At 41.7% G+C, this 21,395-nt stretch overlaps 2 protein-coding genes across 14 annotated transcripts in view; both read right to left on the bottom strand.

Annotated features, from left to right (window-relative positions):
* Positions 1–7,062, bottom strand: part of N4BP2L1 (NEDD4 binding protein 2 like 1) — a 57,086-nt gene extending 50,024 nt beyond the window's left edge. For 5 of the 7 annotated variants that reach the window (XR_006603545.1, XR_006603544.1, XR_006603543.1 and 2 more), the window contains exon 1: positions 1,457–6,209. Coding sequence is in view for 3 of the 7 variants with exons in the window: in XM_045069549.1 (XP_044925484.1) it covers positions 1,457–1,632 (176 nt within the window). In the remaining 4 variants the exon portion in view is untranslated. Of the gene's footprint in view, positions 1–1,456 lie in introns of all 7 variants that reach the window. The other 2 variants (XM_045069550.1, XM_045069551.1) reach the window with 2 other exon arrangements.
* A 34-nt stretch (positions 7,063–7,096) lies between these two features.
* The window catches only part of N4BP2L2 (NEDD4 binding protein 2 like 2), a 76,303-nt gene continuing 62,004 nt past the window's right edge, over positions 7,097–21,395 (bottom strand). For 3 of the 7 annotated variants that reach the window (XM_045069545.1, XM_004770812.3, XM_013044905.2), the window contains 4 exons: positions 13,187–14,940; positions 10,557–10,642; positions 9,340–9,383; positions 7,097–7,278 (listed from right to left, as the gene is read on the bottom strand). In XM_045069545.1, coding sequence (XP_044925480.1) covers positions 9,360–9,383; positions 10,557–10,642; positions 13,187–14,940 — 1,864 coding nt within the window. In that variant the 3' untranslated portion in view covers positions 7,097–7,278; positions 9,340–9,359. Of the gene's footprint in view, positions 7,279–9,339; positions 9,384–10,556; positions 10,643–13,186; positions 14,941–21,395 lie in introns of those variants that run through there. The other 4 variants (XM_045069544.1, XM_045069543.1, XM_045069546.1 and 1 more) reach the window with 3 other exon arrangements.

Genomic DNA, 21,395 nt, shown 5'->3' on the forward strand with positions numbered 1-21,395 from the left:
CCAGAGAGAAGGCCTACTGAAATCCCTGCGTCCTAGGAAAGGGTACCTATGACCCTTTGGAAGTCACCATCCCTTTAATCTGCGAAAATGTAGCAATACTGTTTCGCTAAAGGCTTTTACTCCACAAATAAGCCAGGAATCCGAATTAAAACTGGCAGCACATCCCCAGAGCTGTCAAAGTTCGCTGACCCCAATGGACTCAGACCCTGCTCCCACCATCTTTGTATACCCGCCCCCCACCCCCAAATCAGCTCCTCAACGCCAGCTAACCCTGACTCTGCAGCAGTTCCATGGTTCTACGGCTAGCCTTACTTCTCTAATGAGATGGAAAGCTCTTTGAGGGCAAGAAGCTACTTCCACCGCCCCTAGCTTCAAGAAACTTGAAGAAGGATAAACCAAACCATGTGTAAAACCAAGCGCGGTCACAGAGGTGTAAACAGGAAGCCAAGGAGCGCAGAAGACGTGCGTCTACTGCTGGGGAGGAGGGCAGCTGCTGGGTAAGGGAACAGATCCGAGTCTTAAAGGGCTAGTGGGATCAGTCGGGCAAAGGTAGGCGGAAGGCAAAGCCAGGCAGGCGGGCCAGCGTCAGCACAAGCAAGGAGAGAAACAGTTCAACGCTGCCGTAGCATCAAGTGCAAGGCGGGGAGTGGTGAGAATTGAGGCTGTAGCGGTGGGCCCAGCAAGGGGGCAACAGGCAACAAGCGCGCGTAATTCGCGCTGACCTGTACCGGGAGAGCAGCTTACGCAATTCGCGAGTAAACGAATTTGGGCGCCCATTGCGAGGCTCTCTCAATGACCGCCGCGCCAGCCCCCTCCCCCGTGCACCTGTGCGCCTTCGCAGCTGCCAAAGCAAACGCAGGGCTGCCTCAATCCGCTAGATTTTCAACGCGGGCCGCACGCCGCCCCCACCCCCGGCCACGGCCAAGGCCACGGCTGCCTCTAGCCCCCCGCCCCCCTGGCCCGCTCGTTTCTCCGCTCTGGTTTAAAACGCCTGTTGACGCACTGTGGCGGGTGCCTGCGCGCTGGCGGGCGGCCCCGCGGTTTTCTCTGCAGTTGTCACCGGGGTTCCTGAAGAAGAATCCCTGCGGGCCTCCCGACCCCGAGGTGGGGAGGCCGGGGGCGGCCAAGGCTCCCTCGGCCGCGCTGGCCCGGGGCCTGGCACGGCGGCCGGGCAGGGGCCGGTGCCATCTGGGGCTTGCGCAAGGCGCAGTGCCGAAATCAGTCCTCCCGGGAAAGCGCAGCATGGAAACAAACAGGACGGCCCCCCTCTCTCCGCCCGCGGCTGAGCGGGCACCGGGGACAGCGCGGGCTTCCCCGCAGCCAGTCGGGCCGGGGCCGGCGCCAGGACCCAGGCGGGCGCGGCGGCGGTGGCGCGGGGGGCGCGGGGCGGAGCGGCCCAGGGCAGGGGCTCGCTCGCTCGGGGTCCGCGCGCCGGCGCCCAGGCCGTTGTCATTACCTGGCCAGTGTAGTTTTCCCCGAGCCCGGGAGGCCTCGCAGGAGGTAGAGGTGTTTCCTAAAGCTGGGACGGCGCGGAGGTGTCCCACGCGGGGGTGGCGGGGCCGGCGGCCGAGGTTTCTGCTGCTGCTGCTGGAGGCTCAGCCTCCCAAAGGATTCAAGAAAACTCTCCTCCATGGGGTGGGGGCTGGCTGCGAGAGCCCTGGGTTCCCTTTCCTGAAGTCACCGTCTTGGCCAAAGCTGTTGTTTTTGTGGCTCTCCGGCCATGTGATAGATGGAGGGGCGGGCGCTCGGAGCCCAGCCCCTCCTTCCCACCCGAGCGAGCCGCGCTGCGTGGGAGGGGGCGTCCCTACCTGGAAAGCTGGGGACTCTGGGAGACTGGCAGCCAGGAGACCCTGGGTGATGCTCCCTACCCTCTGACCCCCAGCCCGCTCGCCGACCCCCTCCCTTGCCTCTCGGTGCCTTTTGCCCTGAGGGGAAAGGGCCTACAGGTTGAAACACAGATACTCCCCCGGCCACCCGCCACGGAAGTCAGGCCCTCTGCAACAACCCTCCTCCACCCACCACCCACCCCCGACTGGCCTAGACCTTGAAAGTGAAATAATTTTAGTCAACGATTAAGGAACGTGAACAGCATTTTAAATAGTAACAGTAAAGTCCATTGTTTCCCCAGTTTGGGAGCACCAATATCTGGCTAGTGTCCCAGCGGCTCATACCGCTGTCCCACGGCCTGTGTCATTTCTTTCTCCTCCTCCTTCTTCTTCTTCTTCTTCTTTTTTTTTTTTTTATCCTTCTTTAGCCTGCCAAAAATATTCTTAGAAAGCTTTGTTGCTTCTACATAACTTTAAATCTCATCAGAAAAAGCACCCCTTAAAACTCAAATTGATGTATGGACAGTAGCATAAACAAGGTCTCATGAGAAGACCTGCACTGCCCAGGTACTTGCTTGGCTGCCACCTGAGAAGACGTGGCCTCTCTGGAAGGATTTCAGCTCCCCAGGGAAAGGAGCAGTCTCTGGAAATCATTTATAGCTAAGTATCCAGAATTACGTTCTAAGCTCCAGGAGCTGGTGAGTGCCAGTCGCTTGATCACCATGGCACTCCCCAGTATTTCACACTCAAGAGTGTGATAGACTGATCCTATTTTTTGAACCAAAATTCAAGATGCATGGACTGAAAGAGACAATATTGAAAGTACCATGTTGGAAAAATCCACGATATATGGTGGCTTTGGCTGTAATAATTACAGTAAAGCAAATGCATTTTGTTTCTGGCAGCTAAGGTATGAACATTTTGGAAAGGAATTGTGAAGAAAAGCAATTTCCTTCTGAAACGAAATCCAGAGATTTCATAATAAACTTTTGAAACAAGAACCTAAGTAGGGAGGGGCTCTGTGCTGAGAATCACACATTCCCCTTGGGATTCCCCTGGAGTGGTGGCGGTGGGGAGATGGGCTGCTCACCCCTTGGAATTCCCTTCCCAGAATCAGAGGACGGATCTTGGCACTGCTGAGAAAACTAGAATTTCAAAAGCTTCTCTAAATATTAGGGGAAAACCATAAGGAACAGAGAACACACATGACTCATAAAAATAGTGATGCTTAAATGTAGGTATCCTCTATTTCTATATTCTATCATACTTCTAATAAGAGAGTTTTTGCCCAGCCTCAAATACTACCTTTTTCATTCTAGACTTGCACCGTACAATAGAGGAGCCACTAGTTACATAGGGCTATTGAGCACTTGAAATGTGGCTAGTGCAAATTGTGATTAAAATGCACACTGAATTTTGAAGGTTCAGTATGAAAAAAAAATGTAAAAATCTCAGTAATTTTTATACTGATTATGTGTTGAAATAATATGTTGGTATGTTAGGTTAATATATGATTAAAATTAGTATCACTTGTTTCTTTTTGCCTTTTTAATGCAGATACAAGAAAAGTTTAAATTAGACACGTAGCTAGTATATTTCTCTTAGTGCTGCATGAGACCTCGCATCCACTTCTATTTTCTTCTACAGAGGGGGTCCCAGGCAATGTGGGATAGGGCACAGGAAGACACACAGCTTTGGAGTCTAGAGGTTGTGGTATATGGAGTCTGCAGTGTGTGGCAGATGGAACCACTGAGTAGAGGCTGAGGAATAAGAGTGTGTTGCTCCGAAGAAAGGTCTGAGCCACAGACAGAGCTTTGGAAAGTTTTGCCCTATGAGAAAAAGTTAGACAAATAGAGCAGACAGCTGAAGAGGGGGCCCTGGGGACACCAGCATGTAAGTACTATGCCTTTGAAGTGGATCTGCCAAAGGAGAGTATGGGAGAATGATCAGCAAGGCAGACAGAACTCTAAACGAGAGATGTATGAAGGCCCAGGGAAGAAGAGCTTCAAGGAGGAGAAAATGGACAGCAGTACCTGGAAGGGAACCTGGACACTTTCCCTTTCTTTCAATCCCCACATTTAACTAGTCAACGCGCTCTAGCTTTTTTTTTCTGATTTATTCCTCTAAATGACACTGTTTAAAGTTATCTGTGTATGTGTTTCCCCCCACTAGACTCTAAGTAGAAACAGTATCACCCTTGTCCCCACAAGATCTAACAACACAGCTTGACATTCAGGAGGTGCTCAGTAATTACATGTGAACCGGAACTACTTTCTCAATAGATAAGTGTGATCTTGGGATTTACTAAATATTAAGAGAAAAGCAAGATCAGGGTAATGTCAGTGAAGGAGTAAACAGTAAACGTATTGATGGATCTGAGATCCAGCTTGCTAGGAGCTGCAATCACATCTTTGCTGGTTCTCTCTAGGTGGCAGCCTCCAGAGATCTGGGCTAACCCGAGTCCAAGGAACCCTGTGAAAACACTCTTTAGTGCCCTCATTTCAACCAACCAACTTTTCAACTCTGTTGAGAAAAAAAAAAAGTTCTGTTCCATTTCTCGCTTATAGGATGACCAGCACTATCTTACTTTGCTGCACTTGAAACCATTACCATGACAGATGGAAACAAAATTATAAATCATTTTCGGCAAATGAAACATTCAAATGTTTCTCTAAGTATTACTGTTTAAAAGACATGGAAAAATGAGGTACATAAGAAGAACTAGTGAAAACCAGGAACTTAACCCTCAAACCTACAGCTCCAAATAACCCAAGATTTGGAAGGCCTAATTATAAATCAGCCCCAGGTTTCTACCCCAGAGATGCCACGATGGCAGAAAGTCTGAGACCAAGACGGAGCTTTCGAAGTAGTCTAACCAAAGACCCCGGAACGTGTAGAACCAGTGCAAACATGTAGGCGCAGTTTTCCCAATGCTTTCCGATCCTATGTCTTTTCTTCCCCTGCCAAAATTTTTCCAAATTTTTTTCCTCAACAACATAAACTAGACTTATCCACACCCATATTTCTCTTGTCAAATGTAAGTGGTATAAATGGAAAGGACCGGAAGGACGTCTAGCTGGGCGTGCGTGTAGACTTCTGATGCCCAGCAGCTCCACTTGCACCCGCTGCCGCTTTCTGCCCAATCTGACCAGTCAGAGACAGGACCCTGTCCTCCTCTCTACCAACACTGTTCCCTCCTGGCTCTTCCCTCCTCCTTCCCCTAGAAGCCAGGTGGAGGCTGCAGGAAGCTAGAAGACGTTAGGGAAAGGGAGACAAGGGAAGAGAAGTGATGCAGCATATCTATGTCTACTTGGCTGAATTGACAGGGGAAATGCACAGGGCTCTGGTGGCCTGGGAGTGGTCTGCCATGCAGAATGTCCTCTGGATAAACCTGATTTTGCTCACTGTACTCCACTGCCTCTGCCTCCCACAATCCATTCCTTATTCTTTTTAGTGCCACACTCCTTCCCCAAGGTGAGGACCTTATCTTCTCTCCCACAGCACCTATTTGCCACTGTGCACATAAGTACTTAAGGACTATGATCTTTAAAGCCTGGGAGCAAGAGAAAGTAGGCTCAGTCCATTTTTCTAAAGTTCCATTCTGGAAATTAGGGCAAGATAATAAAAACAGGGGCTGGAGAAAGCTGGGGACATTCTGGAACCTGGCACAAGCCTGGACAGATGGTCAGCTGGTTTGCATCAGCACAGCAGAAAGGTGTTTCAGAACTGGTCACTACTCATGACATAGTCATTGTTAAATATTTATAATATTACCCTTGGGTAAGGCACGGCAGTGTGGATTCTAATGTATTCATTAGAAATCCAAATAAATATTGCCAGTGAAGGCCCCTAAGAAAGCAAGGCTTTGCCAGATACCTGAGTCCCCTCTGCCAATGTTTATGCCTCTACACTAATACCAGTCGTCTCCCCTGAAATCATCCCACCCAGGCCAAAAGCAAGTCCAGGTTCACAATGGCTCTAGAAGCCTACAGAGAGAGCAAGACTCTCAAGGAGTTCAAGCAAACCCCAAAGACCCTGGTCTCCATCTGGAGCAGACCTACCATCTGGTAGAAAGATGAACTAAAGCTGTACGAAATGAGCATAAGGGAAAAAATAAAGCTATTTTAAATAAAACCCTTAATTCCCAATAAAGATGGCAGATGGAACACCAATATTTAATTGCCACTCTCTCCTTGAAACCCCACTAAAATGCTGGGGAGGTTGTTTTGTTATTATATTTAAGTATAAACTATAAGAAAAAAGAGAGAAGATTACAGCAACAAAATTCTGAAAACTGCAGAGCAAAGGCCACGTGTAAATTTGGCAAAAACAAACAACTAAACAAAAAACCCTGAATTATAGAAAGTCATGAGTCAACACAATTTACTCTGCATAACCCCTAAAATTTCAGGAACTAGAAGATTTGGGGTTGAAGGCAAGGCTCTAAACAGGAAGGTCAGTTGGAATTCTGTTTAAGAAACAAACATCCAGAGTCAGGCAATTGGGCACCTCCTAGAGAAGCCTGGAGGTTTATTTCCTGGAGATCAGACAGGATAGGATGAAGTAGGAGGTAAGATAAGACAGTTGGGGCTCCCTTTCTGAAAACAGAGGGAGTAAGAAAATGCCTATATGTTGGACAGTAAAATCACTCCTTGTTTCTCTTTTTCAAATATGAATTTTCATTTTTGGAGTCTGTTAAACTAAACTAAACTGAACAGTTTTTAAACTAAAGCAGTTTTAAAAGATAGTTACCCCTCGTATGGCACAAGTCCCACAATCCCTAACCAATATCCTTGAGCTCAGATTTGCTTCAGAATTCAGAAAGTGTGCGTTTGTTTGTTCGTTTGTCTGTATACAGGACATGTGTATGTGTATATATAACCTTATATTCTGAGTGGGGGCTGGGCAGCCCATGGTAATTAAACACATTAATATTTCTGCAATGAAATGTATGAATGGTCGCACTAGGTAGGAGAAATAAGGAGTAAAACTAACCTGTTAAAGCGTCAAGTTTTGCTCCCAATTTAGTTTTAATACCAAACACTTAAGAAACAAAACAAAACAAAAACAACTTTTGATCCAGAGCTTTTTGGATTTCGGAATTTTAGAAATGGAATCACAGACCCATACTTAGATATAAGACCTACCCTTCCATCCCGATGCGATTTTTAAAATAAACTACTAAACTTTTCTGTGTCTTATTTTCTTCCATAAAACAAATTAAAGTAGGGCAAATATCTTCAAATTTAGATAATAAAATGTTCAAGTTGTTACCTCTTTTGTTGAGTTTTTTATTGTTCAGATAACTAATCAAGAACAGTTGAACAGGTTATCCAAGCCAATTTTGGTATCCCACGAGTATACTGCCGAAAATAATCCTTTGGGTGGGCACTGAGCACTCTTTCTTGGTGGGTAGGATCTTCAACAGCACCAGGAAGACTGAAGAATTCAACTACAAACAAAACACAGGCCAAACAAGTCCAAAGAAAACAGTGACCTACATGGATCTGCTGCCAGTTTATCAGGCTATTTCCCTATTTACGCCACTCCCCTGGCATCTAAGTCTTTACTCTGTCCCCACAGTCCCACATCCTGCCTGGTCCTGCCTCATCCCAAGCGTCAGTCTCCCTCACACTGCCCCACCCCCGCCTCCAAATCCAAACGCCTTCTCTGTCCCACTCCCTGAGGATCCAGCTAAATACACTAAATCATGCAACTCATAAACCAAGTTTATGGAGTCAATGTGTGACTCTCTCCTCCATAACACAATTTCTGTTCTGTTCTGTTCTTTGAAATGCCTGGGACATTTCAAAGACAATGCTTTAACTCAAGGAGGTATTTAAAGAAAGGGAATTAACCCTGCTAACAGCCCATTATTTTTCAGGCACTATGTTAAGTACTTTGCACAAGTTGTTTTGCTAATCCTCATGTAATATTCCAGGACAGGTTGCTATTATAAATCTATTTTCTTACAGGTGAAGAAACTGAGGCTCCGAGAGGGTGGCTTGTTTAAGGTCAGACAGCCAGCCAGCAAGAGCTTCAAGCTGGGAACCCATCCTCCTTCTAGACCTCTGCCCCACCTCCTTCCCCAAGAAAACACCCTGGTGACCACAGGAAGAGGATTTTGAAATAGGCAGGGACTTGAGCGTCCTAGAGCCAACCACATACTCCTGCTATTTCCCTCTATGCATTTCTATCTACCCCTTGAGGCCCACTAATCAGCACATTATGCCAGACACAAAACAGGGAGGCATGTTCTCATTGTTAATTATAAAAAATCCTGTACATAGCCCCAGTGCTGATAAAGAAACCCCCCCACACGAAAAGACTAATAATTAGGGGTGACTGCTTTGTAGGAGAAGACCAGAAGGCAGTCTAGCATGAATGTGGAAGATGAATATAAAAATCAAAAGTAGTATCCAGAAAGTGTCCTTGACACAAAACATCCAAATTTAGCAGACGGAAAAGACTCCCGAATTGGCCACAGCCAAATCTGTCCGTGCTGGCTGCGTGCATCCCGTACTGGTGTCCCTGTGGGGCGGCCTCACGGAGCGGGGAGGGAAAACACTCCCTTCCTAACTTCAGCCCCAACATAAACTCCATGAGGGCAGGACTATTTTCATGGCTAGAGCCTCCAGGTACAGAACAGTGTCTGAACCGAGGCAACTCAAGAAATATTTGTTGAACAAATAAACGAATTCCTTCACCCGCTTTCTCTGGAATTGCTCAGGGCCTCTTATCCCTTCTCAGACTATATTTATCCCACATTTTCTAAGGGTCCGTCCGAATTTCAGGCTCTTTTCCCAAACCTTTCATCCTTCTCCTTCTTGCAGCAGAACCAGTTTTAAAAGAAATAAAAACATTTTTACTGGGTATATGTGTATTTCTAGCTGAGAAATGGAAACCCAAAAAACTCTTAGAAATAAGATTAAAAGGAAGAAAGAAAACATATGGTAAATGCAGAGTGCATTCAATTCTTATCGAATGCAGACACATGTACACTAAAATCATAGCAGCTGTGTTTATTTCATAATTTAGGCATTTGAAAAAAGTGCAAAGTGTTTATTTTAAAGTCAGCTCGATGTCAAGTTTAAAATATAACGTGAGTCTGTCTACATGTTTTACCTCCTTTCCTAAAGAGTTTTTTAATATTTAAATATAACCTATATTCCTAATACCCAGCTCTCATCACACAACAATCTGGGGCAGAGGGGAAAGGTGGTAATCCCTCATAAACTGTGTTGACAGAGTACTCTAAAATGTGTTCTAACCAAGAAAGTTGGAAAATAAATTTGGTAACGACAATCTAAGCTTTGTTGTATTTCACAAAAAGATCTGCATTTAAAGGAAATGGAAAATCACATGGGCAATGGCACACAGGGTTGCTATGGTAACAGACTACATTTTTTATATTTACTCTTCAATTGTGGTACATAGAGCTATTACAACCAAATAATGTCAACATCCACTTCCTTCTAATCATACAGAGGTCTCTGGGATAAGTTGTACTTACAGTTCTGGAAACTCTCATTTTTAACCAATCTTCTTTTGTCTTTTCTAGAAATTATAATTAAAATACATATAATGGTGATTAATATTTGGCATTGGGGTTAAGTCTGTATCATTTTACTTATGTAGGAACATTCTCAAAATGGCAAAAGAAACCTAATAACCACAAATGTCCATTTAAACATTTAAAATATTGGGATTGTATAAGAGAGAGAGAGAGAAAGAAAAGAGAGAGAGAGAGAGTGAGAATGGGTATGTGTGTGTGTGTTTGGGCAGCAATAAGTTCTCGATGTGGAATGAAAAGAAATAAGTTTAGAAAAATGAATTTGGTTTTACTAACTGGGCACAAAAAGAAATCTTTCCCACAGCTGTGCTTACTTAGATGAACAGTTAAGAAATACCTACTAGCCTGAACTATATAATTTTATGTTTCACTAAATCTTGTTTTTACCACTTACCTCATAATGTACCCCTAGCATTGCCTCTGGGAACATTTTTTTTTTATAAAGATTTTATTTATTTATTTGACAGACAGAGATCACAAGTAGGCAGAGAGGCAGGCAGAGAGAGAGAGGAGGAAGCAGGCTCCCCGCTGAGCAGAGGCCCCGCCTCTGGGAACATTTAAAATCACTATTAACTAATGCCAACTCTCTTCCCACCTACATTATACAGTGCATTGCCTTTTCCAGAATTTCTATTACCTTTCTAACCTGCCCCACTAGTCTTCCTCCACCTACCTGGAAAATGAATAGCCTGTCAGAACAGTTATGTCTCTCACTATGGGCCAACAGAAAATACCAATAATGTGGTGCTTCCAAGTCAAGTAAATATGAATCCAATGTGTCACTGTTACTCTGTCATAACAGGATAAGACTGTGGGCTGGACAGGGGGAAGGAGGTAAGGAAGAAAGGGCTCTCCCAAACGGGGCACCTCAGTCATCCACAGTAGGCCCTTATGCCAGCCTCACTACAGCAGAATTGAGGAATTAAACACAACTCGCTCTTAGGGACAAAGTGAAGGAGCATGTACTATCCACCCGTCCACATACAATCCTTCTCTAATTTAATATAAGGGATGTAGCCTTCATATCACATTCAGCGATCAGATTTTCTCCAATTGTGTGTGGGGGGGGGTGTGGTGGGCGTGTGTGTGGTGTGTGTGGGTGTGTTTTAAGGAAATCAGTTAGAGGAAGGTCTTCTTTGAAAGCCATAAAAATATACCTCAACTGATGTCTTCCATTGTAAATAGATCATCTTCAGTGTCTTCCAGTCAAGGGAAACCACACAGTCATCAGGCAACAAAGATTCTGTGGAAATAAAAGGGAACAAATGTCATCTCTGATGTCATGCAGATATTGACTCTAAATGTGAAGATATGCAAACATGATATATAGACTGACATAATGGTAAAAGCCTGGTTTGGAAGACACTTCACTGACAGCTAAAGCAGGAGTTAGTCTGTCTCAGGGCTTTACTGGTAAACACTATTCTGACTCAATGAAAATGCATATGTATACATGTAAAATGACATGTATCATAGCTCATATTCTCATTAAGTACAAATATATATGTGTATATATATATCAATAATATATACATCTTATATAATAACACACATATTACATATTATATATTATATTAGGTGTTACTGTCACAGCACATAGGATTTCCTCTATTTCCTCTTTTCCTTTGATACGTATAAACAGTGCAATCGTAGCCAGTTTAGTCTTTGCACAAACTGGTCCTTCCACAGAAGAGTGTCTGGGGGAAAACCCTCACAGACAATTAGGATGGTCATAAATAAGTTCAAACACTGATATGCACATATCAGCCTTACCAAACCACACAAAATGTTTACCTATCCTCACATATCCCTGGCAACATAGGTAGTTTCGTTTCCTCAGGCCTGTATGTGGCTTTACCATATAATGCGTCCTAATACTAGGACGCATTCGTTTAAGTTCCCTGCCTCCTACACAAGGCCACTGGCCACAGATACATCAGAGCTTCACTTATCCAACCTGGCCAAACAAATCAGCACACAGTTTCCACTTACAGTTTTCTCCTCTCCTTTTATAAGCACCTGCCATATCCAAACATGAAATTCTCTCCCCCTGTCTTTCTATTCAGCAACATTTGTATAAGCACTGCTTATAATTCACTTCCACATTGAAGCCGTCCCCCCAAAACCATAACCACATATTCTTCTCAACCATCCCTTAAGCACTGCTAACCTCGCTCATAAAATATTCATAAGCTTGTCACTTATAATTTCTATGTACAATAATTTTGTTTGGTGTTAGTCTTGTCTCCCCATTTAGAAAGTAAGCTATTTGATGAATGAGGTCTATTTCCTCTAGAAAGCGTTCCAAAGCTTAATTAATGGATGCCTGATCATTATTGCTGATTATGATGTTATTGTGCATTCAAGGGAGGAGGAAGTTTAGAATCTTTTCACACCAATGCCTTCATGTTTTCTGGTGCTGATCTAAGGCAGTGCTTGTTAATCTCTTCGAACCATGAACTGCCGACCCCTCGCCCCATCCCAGAAGCTGATAAAATCTACGAAATGTCTCAGAAAAATGGTCCAGAATGACACAAAAAATTTTGCATATAACTTTAAAATATGGACCGGGGACTAAGACCACTGGCCTAAAATAACTTCACTTATCATTTAAAATTCCCTATAGCAAATGCAGTTCGATTTTTTTTTTAATTGGCGTATTTCTTCAGTGCATCTAGAAAGATAGCAAATTGCAGCAAACTGTTTAAGATGTGATTCTAGGCAAAGCTTACAAAAATGATAAACATAATGCTAGAAATGCGAGAGCCCATTGATAATTGTGATCTCTCGCCCTGAGATTTAGCCAATCTCGGGTCTGAGTTCTGAGGACCAATTCCGTGCAGAACAGCAGAAATTTAGGAGCAAAGTAAAAACCTCTGGAAGATAAGCTGTGAGATAAGAGCAGGGCCCAGGGATCCAGCTGGTGCAGAAAAGAAAGAATATCAGGAAGATACAGAAGTATGGAGATTGGAGTTTGACTTCCTGGCTCTTGCAGTTCTGTCCCCAAGGAAGGGGACACATTCTACTCCAGGAGATCACTACCACTGCCACTGATTTACAGTAGATAAGCAAAAATGGGGATATGTGCTCCATTTCCTGTATAAGACACGTAGCATCTTAAATGTGTTTAGTTAAATACTAAAGAAATTTATTTAGAATTTTACTCAGCATGTTACAAAAACATTCTCATATGTTTTAATCACAGGTGGGTTTTTCATTTCCAAAAACAACAATAGCAAGAAGGAACCTTTCAAGTCAACCTGTCAGACTCCTTCTTAATCTTCTTTTTAATATTCTTCTCAGATAGTTGAAAAACTTAAACTTATTTCAGAATTTTTCATCATTTAATCTTCACTCTTCTTCCCTCTTTACTATGCTCGTATCTACAAGTCATACTGTGAATGGGAAAGAAAAGGGTCATGTGCCAAATAAGGGAACTGTATAAAATAGAAAGATTTTTTTAAATACGGGGGTAACTGGGTAACTCGTCTCTATTTGTTACATAATTACTGTTTGCCTGCCTCATCCTTTGTTCCTGTCAGTGTCTATACAGAGAGTCCAAGGATTCTAAGTGTTCAAAGACTTTTAAGACTGGTGGTCCTCAAGGTGGAGGCATGACTTGAAGACCGTGCACAATTTGCCACAGGTCCTCTACTTCCACTACCAAAAAGCATCACAAGATCAATTAACTGCACGAAGTCACTAACACAAGGTAGAAACACTTCAAAAAAACTACTCCTATATGTTAAACTAGAATTTTTGTTTGGAGTGAATAAACATAGTTTACCCATTGGAACTCCAGGTGATCCAAAAAGCTTTACTAGTTGAAAGGCAAACCCTTGTGATAATTGCAGCTCAAGGGACTCAACGCCAGGGCTTGTAAAATCTTGGCTATCTTCAGTTTGCAAGAACTGTAACGGCTTGGGTTCTTCCCATGTCTCCAGCTTCTCATCAAAACTTTCATTTAAAAAGTGAAGATCAGAAGTGACCCTAAAAGAGTACAAAGGATCATGCTGGCTACTTAAAACTCCTAAAGAAACAAACCCTATGTCACATGGTTGGTTATCTACTCTTGTTTGAGATTTGGAAGTCAAAAATGATCTCTTGCTTGTAAAGGATACCATCCGAAAGCTAGATGTATATTGTAGCACAAGAGAAGGAATAGGGTTTTTGTAAAAATATACAGAGTGTCTATTAAATGGCAGGTAATGAGAGTAAGATCGTCTACCAACATTTAGAGGAGGATCTTCGATAATATCGAAGTAAAACTGTGATGGGTGATGATTAAAGGTCATGAGTTTTTGTGTGGTCTCCTCTTTATTACATATTTCTGAAATTCTGTCTTTTTCTTCTTCCAAAATAATTTTTAGTCCATGGCTTTCTGTTAACAAGCCACATTCACCTCTTTCTTTTACATCGATATAGCTCTGTGCCAGTAAGTTAAAGTTTGGTGCCAAATTGAAAAGCCGTTTCTCTCTCCTTTTCTTATTCTTTGTTGAGTGTAAGTCACTCTTTGGGATATCCAGGTTAGGCAAGCAGCTTCTAAAGATACTTGTTTCTGTTGCTATGATTGAATCTGTATTCTCAGTTGAAGGTGACAAATCTTCATTTTCTATCAAAAGCTTCTCCTCTACCAGTGTTTCTGGACTGCTTCCTGGTACTGAAGTTTCTTCGGAAGTGGAGATCAATGTAATCAATTGTCCCCTGCTGTCTGGAGAGGCCAATTTTTGCCATCTATCTTTCTTTGGTCTTTGTTCACATATAAACTTATGAGGTCCCTCAGGCCAGCTCCCCAAACAGGATTGTCTCTCAGAGCCTGGCTGTAATTCTTCATCAGATAGATTATTTGGAAAAAGAGGCCAAAAACTGCTCTTAGTTGCACTTACTCCTTGTTCCGTTCTTAAACCTTTATCTGAGGTTCTGGACGCATACTGATGGCACGGGATTGTTTCATTTTGGAGTCTTTTATCTACCTTCTCTCTCTTTTGCATAAATGAGCTGGGGAAGTCAGCAGATCCGCTCTGGATGTCTGATGCCGTGGGATGCCTATTTCCAGGATGCTTTCCTACCTTTGTGCCAGAGCAGTCATCACTTGTTACGCAGGAAAGATTCTGAGTCATTGTCAGGCAAGTCACAGAGTTTTCATTTGGCATCAGTGACACATTTAGAAATAAATCATTGTTTTCTCTAGGGAGATCATTTTTTAATGTATTGTCCAGCTCAACTGCAGATACAGCATTTGGGAAAGTATCTTCAGGATTTATGCTTTTCCATACTTCATCTTTGTGGCTGTTCACTAATTGTCCTCGTTTATTTCCCAGTGCACCAGTGAAAGTGCACACTGATTCTCTTTTGGTGTCTTCGATGTCTTCCTCTTCACTCTGAGATGGGTCCTGATCTCCTAGCGTGTGGTAACTTACGGTTTCAAATGAGTTTTCCTCCATGATTTTACTATGACTGTTCTGCTTTTTATTTCTTTTTCTGCTTCTCTTCTGTTTGGTTTTGCTGAGCCTGTGCCCAGTTTTCTTCAAATCTCTTTCTCTGAAATATAAAAGAATTAAGAACATTTATAACTTAATTATTTGTATAACACTAGCAAACTAAAACATACTCTTATTGTGCAAAGTTACAAATCATTAGTACAAGAGATTCTAAGGCATTGTGTACTTCGTAGTGTAATTTTAAACTACTTTGAAAAAGAGGGAAACTTTAATTCTCTCAGTTAAAAATGAGTATGCTTTAAGAAAGTTACAAGTCATTTTCACATACTTATTTCATAAACCAATAACTTTATGAAAACCCAATATTTTTCTTAGGAAAATATTATTTATACATGCAAAATATTATATAAATAGCCTCCTAACAAATATCTTGGTTTTCCTAAATCTTGAATTTTGAAAAGTGTAGCTGGCATAGTCACAGAATGAGACAACTGTAGTAGCTTTAATAGCTAGGTTTTCACTAGACATGAAAAGTGTGGCAATTAAGTCGCTCCATCAAATTGCAAAGAACATTTGATGACAAGCAGCAAAGTTCAGCATTTGTGATATGTTTCTAATTGCCTACCTGGCAGTGGTTCCAAAGGTGAGGTTCCACCACTACTTTGTAAGATGTTTGTAAATGTGTGAAGGCATTTTTGGTGGTCACAATGACTGGAAATGTGTCACTGGCACTTGGTACTGAGGCCAGGCATGTTTACCACCCTGCAATGCCAGAGACATTCCACAGTAAAAAATTACCCCATCTTAAAGAACAACCGTGTTCCCACTGAGCACACTAAAAGTTCACAGTTGTCCTTAATTGAAGGTAATCTTTTGATACTAACAGAAAAAAGAGGGTAGAGAACACTTTCTAATATAGAATATAAAGGTCAGGTCATCTTCTATAAGGTACAGATAGAGACATAGTAAAATGCAGTGGGGGGAAGGACAGCAGACACAGCTGAGGAAAAAAAAAAATCTAGGGAAGAGAACAGAAAAACAAATAAACAATTAAACAAGCAAACAAACATGGAAGCCAAAAGAGATAAGGAAGAAAAATCGTAGTTGATTGGCTGGGTGTTAGACAAAGGCACTTGTCAAATCTACCCCTGGTCCCTGGCCTGCTTCATTCCATCCCATGCTGTCAGACAATTTTCAATACACAGGAGCCCTGAACACCTTGTTCTCTGTCCCCTAATTGCTGCTGTCCTTGTTTACACATTCCTGGATGTTAGTGTAGAAAGAACATTAGGAAATGCTAAATTACTCAGAAGCAGTTGTGATGGGACTTCTATAAAAAGAATGTCAAGTAAAGAATGCCATCTCTGGCAGTAACTCCTCAGAGTCAGGTCTAGTGGATTCCAGTGAAAGCTTTAGTGGAAGCCTAAGGTGCAGTAAGTTAATGAGACTCATACTACAGACTAGAATGTTACTCTAAAAACTGCACTCTCTTTGCCCAAACATGAACCATCCCATTACAGGGAAAGGAGGAAAGGAATAGGTAGAGCTTGTTGTTGCCTTATTTACGGCAGTAAATGGTAATATACTGGGGACCTAAAACTCGTGCCAGGACTGGTGATTCTGTGGAGGTGAAATCGCTTAATGTATAGCTTGAAACAGATCTCCACAGAACAAGGAAAGAGACCCCTAATCAGTGGAAATGGGGTTACTAGATATGTATGGTTTAACACAAAACGGGTTATAACTCCCTATACTATCAGGAGTTCTAATGTCCACAATGTGACTTTGAAAACTGACTTAAAAAAAAAAAAACTATTCATTGCACACTTGCTATGTATTAAGACTAGTTGCTTTATACGTACAACTCACCTAATCTTCACAACAATGATATGCAGTAAGGCAAATGCTAGTCTTATCCCCATCTCAGAAAGGCAGTTGAGAAAAGAGAAATTAAAGAATTAGCCTAGCTACAGCCTCTGTGGAAAACATTATGGAGGTTCCTCAAAAAATTAAAGACAGAACTGCCATACGATCCAGTAATTCCACTGTGAGAATACTGAGAATATACCCAAAAGATACAGAAACACTAACTCAAAAAGTTATCTGCACTCCCATGTTCATAGCAGCATTATTTACAATAGCCAAGACAGAAACAACCAGAGTCCTTTGAGAGACAAAGAGATCAAGAAGCAGTGGTATATGTATACAACGGAATATTGTTTGGCCATTAAAAACAAGGAATTCCTATCATTTGCGACAACACGGATGGACCTTGAAGGCATTGTGACAAGAGAAATAAGTGAGAGAGAAAGACAAATACTGTATGACCTCACTTACATGTGGAATCTTAGAAACAACAAAAAAACAAGAACCAAACTCATAGAAAAGAAAATCAGAGCTGTGGTAACCTCATGTGGGGGCTCAGTGGAGGAGGAATTAGAAGAAGGTGGTCAAAAGGCACAAACTTCCAGTTATAAGGTAAATAAGTCCTAGGGATGTAATGTACCACATGATGACTATTACTAACACTGCTGTGTGGTATACAGAGAAGTTGTGAAGACAAGAGATCCCAAGAGTTCTCCTCACAAAGAGGATTTTCTTTATTTTTAAAAATTGCATCTACATGACATGATAAATGTTAACAGAACCTATTGTAACCATTTAACAACACAAATAAATTAAACCATCATGCGATCCACCTTAAATGTATATGGTGATAGATGCCAATTATTTCTCAATAGCACTGGAAAAGGAAAAAAGAATTTGCCAATGTTACATGGCTACTGGCAGGATTAAGACCAAAGCTGGCTGTCTCTAAGAGTTCATACTCTTTAACAATCCTGCAAAATAGTTTCTTAATTTAAAAAGAGAATTTTATGAAAATACTTCCCTTCTGTCACTTTCTTCTCTCCTCCCTTTCATCTTCAAACTGTCACATATACATAAACACAGAGATATTCAGCTGGTAAGAGCTAAGTCCTTCCCATGGAAAGAGCAGTTGGGCCTTGACTTCTACTATCACCTAGTAGTGACTTGAGAGCTTTCTGTTGTCCTCTCTCTTTCTGAATCAAAGCAAACACTAAACAATAGCAGAGTGAGAAGAGGTGGTGCGGAGCAGAATCCATCTTCCTAATCAGCCTCTCTGTCAAGGCTCCATATGAGCAATAGGTAGAAGGCCTAACATTTGGATTGGCAAATGGGCATAAGGGTCTTCTTCTGCAATTTATTCATTTGTCACAGGGTGGAAATACTGAGAAATAATCACCTTCTGGATGTATTTTAAAAACAAGCAAGACTTGAAAATAAATTAGATATGGAGTATAAGAAAAAGATCAAGTATGAGTAAAAGGATTTGGGTCTGAACAATTGAGGGGATGAAGTGGCCATTTACTGAGACATAGAAAGAAGCCTATGAAAGGTATGGGTTTAGAGACAGAGTTGCCAAATCAGTTGCCTCAAAGTTCAGTTCAGAGTTCGAACCAATACACTAATCTGTCCTTATAGCAGAGGTTAGAAAGGGGAGAAGATGAGGGCTTTGCCAATATTCCTCAAGGGTTCTTTTGTTTTTTGAATGGATTACAACCTAAGAGCTACTTAGAGAAAGGGTAGTAGAAAACTGCTAATAATGAAAATTCATGATGCCTGCAGAGAAGTTAACATGGGTCATGAAAGAATGAGGTGTCTTAAAAAATAAACTATCAAAGTCTAGGCGATCAGGGAACTTATTAAGGTAGTTTGTTAAGAGTCGGTCAAAGGAGACACTAAGGATTGGAATTTCAATTGAAAATACAACACAATGCCAAGAAGAATGAAAATCAGAAGACTGACTTCACAGGAAGTGTGCCTGCACCCTGTACTAGTTCTGTATCATGAAGCTCTCTATAGCTACCATACCTGATACAGCACTTGGACCAGACCCTCTAGAAAGAAAACACAAACCAGTAACTGACTTGTGAAGCACTTGGGAGAGAAGAGAAGGGGTGGTGCTGGTGGTAACTTCCATTACAATGTGTATGTATGGGAGGTGGCTAATCAGTAGATATATTTATAAAGCGTGGGAGGTTCATCAAATCTGTGCCAAGGCTCATTAAGCTTGATCTCATTTGTGCTGATTCATATAGGGATGAATGGCACCATTAAAAGAAAAGAAACATCACTACAAAGAAGTTAGTCACGGAGAAGAAATCAGGAGAGTTGGAGGCACAGGCTGTAGCTTCAGAAAAGAAAGGAGTAGGAAATGAACAAATAGTATCACATCTCTGATTAATAATATTTTGTTTTCTAGATGGTGGCTGAGAATCCAAGCTCCTGGGTAGGAATGAGTGTACTTCTTAAGATTAGAAGGAGTGTTTGCTCAGAGGCAAGCTAACCTAAGCAAGTGAGCTGTAACTTCAAGACAGAAGTGAAAGAACATCCAGATAAAACCAAAACTAACTACTGGGGACAAAAAAAAAAGGTATGATAAGTGCCTAAAGTAAGAGGCTGAAACCAGTATTAACCTTTTTTCTTTTTTTAAGATTTTGTTTATTTGAGAGAGAGAGAGAGAGAGAGCAAGAGGGAGACAGAGAGACAGAGAGCACAAGCATGGGAGGAGTAGAGGGAGAGGGAGAAGCAAACTCCCCATTGAGCAGGAAGCCTGAGGCTCCATCTCAGGATTCCAGGATCATGACCTGAGCCAAAAAATGTTTAACCAACTGAACCACCCAGGCACCCCTAAACCAGTATTTTCTTTTTTAAGATTTTATTTATTGATTTGACAGAGATCACAAGTAGGCAGAGAGGCAGACAGAGAGAGAGGAGGAAGCAGGCTCCCTGCGGAGCAGAGAGCCCAATGTGGGGCTCGATCCCAGGATCCTGGGATCATGACCTGAGCTGAAGGCAGAGGCTTTAACCCACTGAGCCACCCAGGCGCCCCTAAACCAGTATTTTCAACCGGAGAGGTCTATATACTAAGCATGAGCAATACATGAAGTAAAATTCAATTAAAACACACACAGATTGTAAAAGAGAGGTCTAACAGCTTTCTGGAATGACTGCCGTTGAACAAATCCAGGCGTAGATCTTGGTCCTGGTTCAATAAAAAGCTAGTAGTGAGATCTTGGGCAAATCAGATTTCCCTTCTAAAATGGGAATAACATTACCTCCTTACAGAGTTGTAAATGTTACTAATATAGATGGTCCTAAATGACCTATACTTAACTGACACAACAGATTTAATACTGCTCTCCATTGCCTCTGAACAATATGATGACTGATTCCAATGGTACAAAAAATGTTCCCAGCCTACTGGCAGCTTTCTAGTACAACCACACCTTTCTGCTCCCATTGTTTAAGGCTGTGTATTTATTTACAAAGAGACAGATGAGTTTTTCCCAAGTCTGTTTATACTAATCATAATTGTTACTATACCTATGTGGTCTGATTAAACACTATGTGAATATTACATCAATGAGTGGAATAGGAATACAAGAAAGTTTCTATAAAAAATTAAATTGAAGTAACTGAATCTATTAAGATGAGGCATTAAACAGTTGTTACCAAATGAAGAATGGGCAGGATGACAATGAAGTTTGGTTCAAAATCGTAAAATCCTATAACTCTGCACTCATATAGCTTTGAAGATTTCTTTGTGTTCTCCCTCCAACTGACATCAATAGAAACAAGAAATTCTTGGCAATGCATTACAGGTAACCAGAATCATACACTAAAGAGAATCATACAAAAATATTAGTGAATGGATGTGTATGTAAGCATGCATTTTATGTTCAAATAAAAAGTTTAAAATATGTATTATTTCTTAATGATTCCTCACTTAATCAACTTTTTCAATGAACAAACCACCTGCTTGTCCCAATTATCTTAGATAAAATTACTTTTATTGTAAGTAAAACACTTAGCACAACCTCTGGGACCTGGTGAATATTTTGTAAATGGCAGTTTATTTTTATCACATATCAACAACGAAATAATCTTATATAGTCACTAAGACTCTCAGGATACTATTAAGATTAGAATGTGACAGTGGCTAGTATGATTTATACAAAAAAGAACAGTTGAGATAGAAGAGCTGGAAAGTCCTCAAAATGTGATTTATTTAATATAATGGCACATTATTCTGATATACTATCAGAAGTAGAGTAAGATTTTTCAAGTGACCAAATATAGACAAACTGAAAAACCCACAATCTTTATCAGAGATTAAAATATTTTTCTCAGTACTTGATAGAACAAGCAGACAAAACAAAAGGATATAAAAGTTATAAATATCACAACTAATAATGCTCAATATAATGATCATATGGAGCACTACATTAAAAAATTAAGCACAGGGGCGCCTGGGTGGCCTTCGGCTCAGGTCATGATCCCAGGGTCCTGGGATTGAGCCCCGCATCAGGCTCTCTGCTCAGCAGGGAGCCTGCTTCCTCCTCTCTTTCTGCCTGCTTCTCTGCCTACTTGTGATCTCTGTCTGTCAAATAAATAAATAAAATCTTTAAAAAAAAAAAAAAGAAAAGAGAAAGAAGAAGAAGAAGAAGAAAATCTTGCCATTTGTGACAC

This window comes from Mustela putorius, unplaced genomic scaffold (genome assembly GCF_011764305.1).
Source record: "Mustela putorius furo isolate JIRA1106 unplaced genomic scaffold, ASM1176430v1.1 tig00003942_pilon_pilon_pilon, whole genome shotgun sequence".
NCBI lineage: Eukaryota > Metazoa > Chordata > Mammalia > Carnivora > Mustelidae > Mustela > Mustela putorius.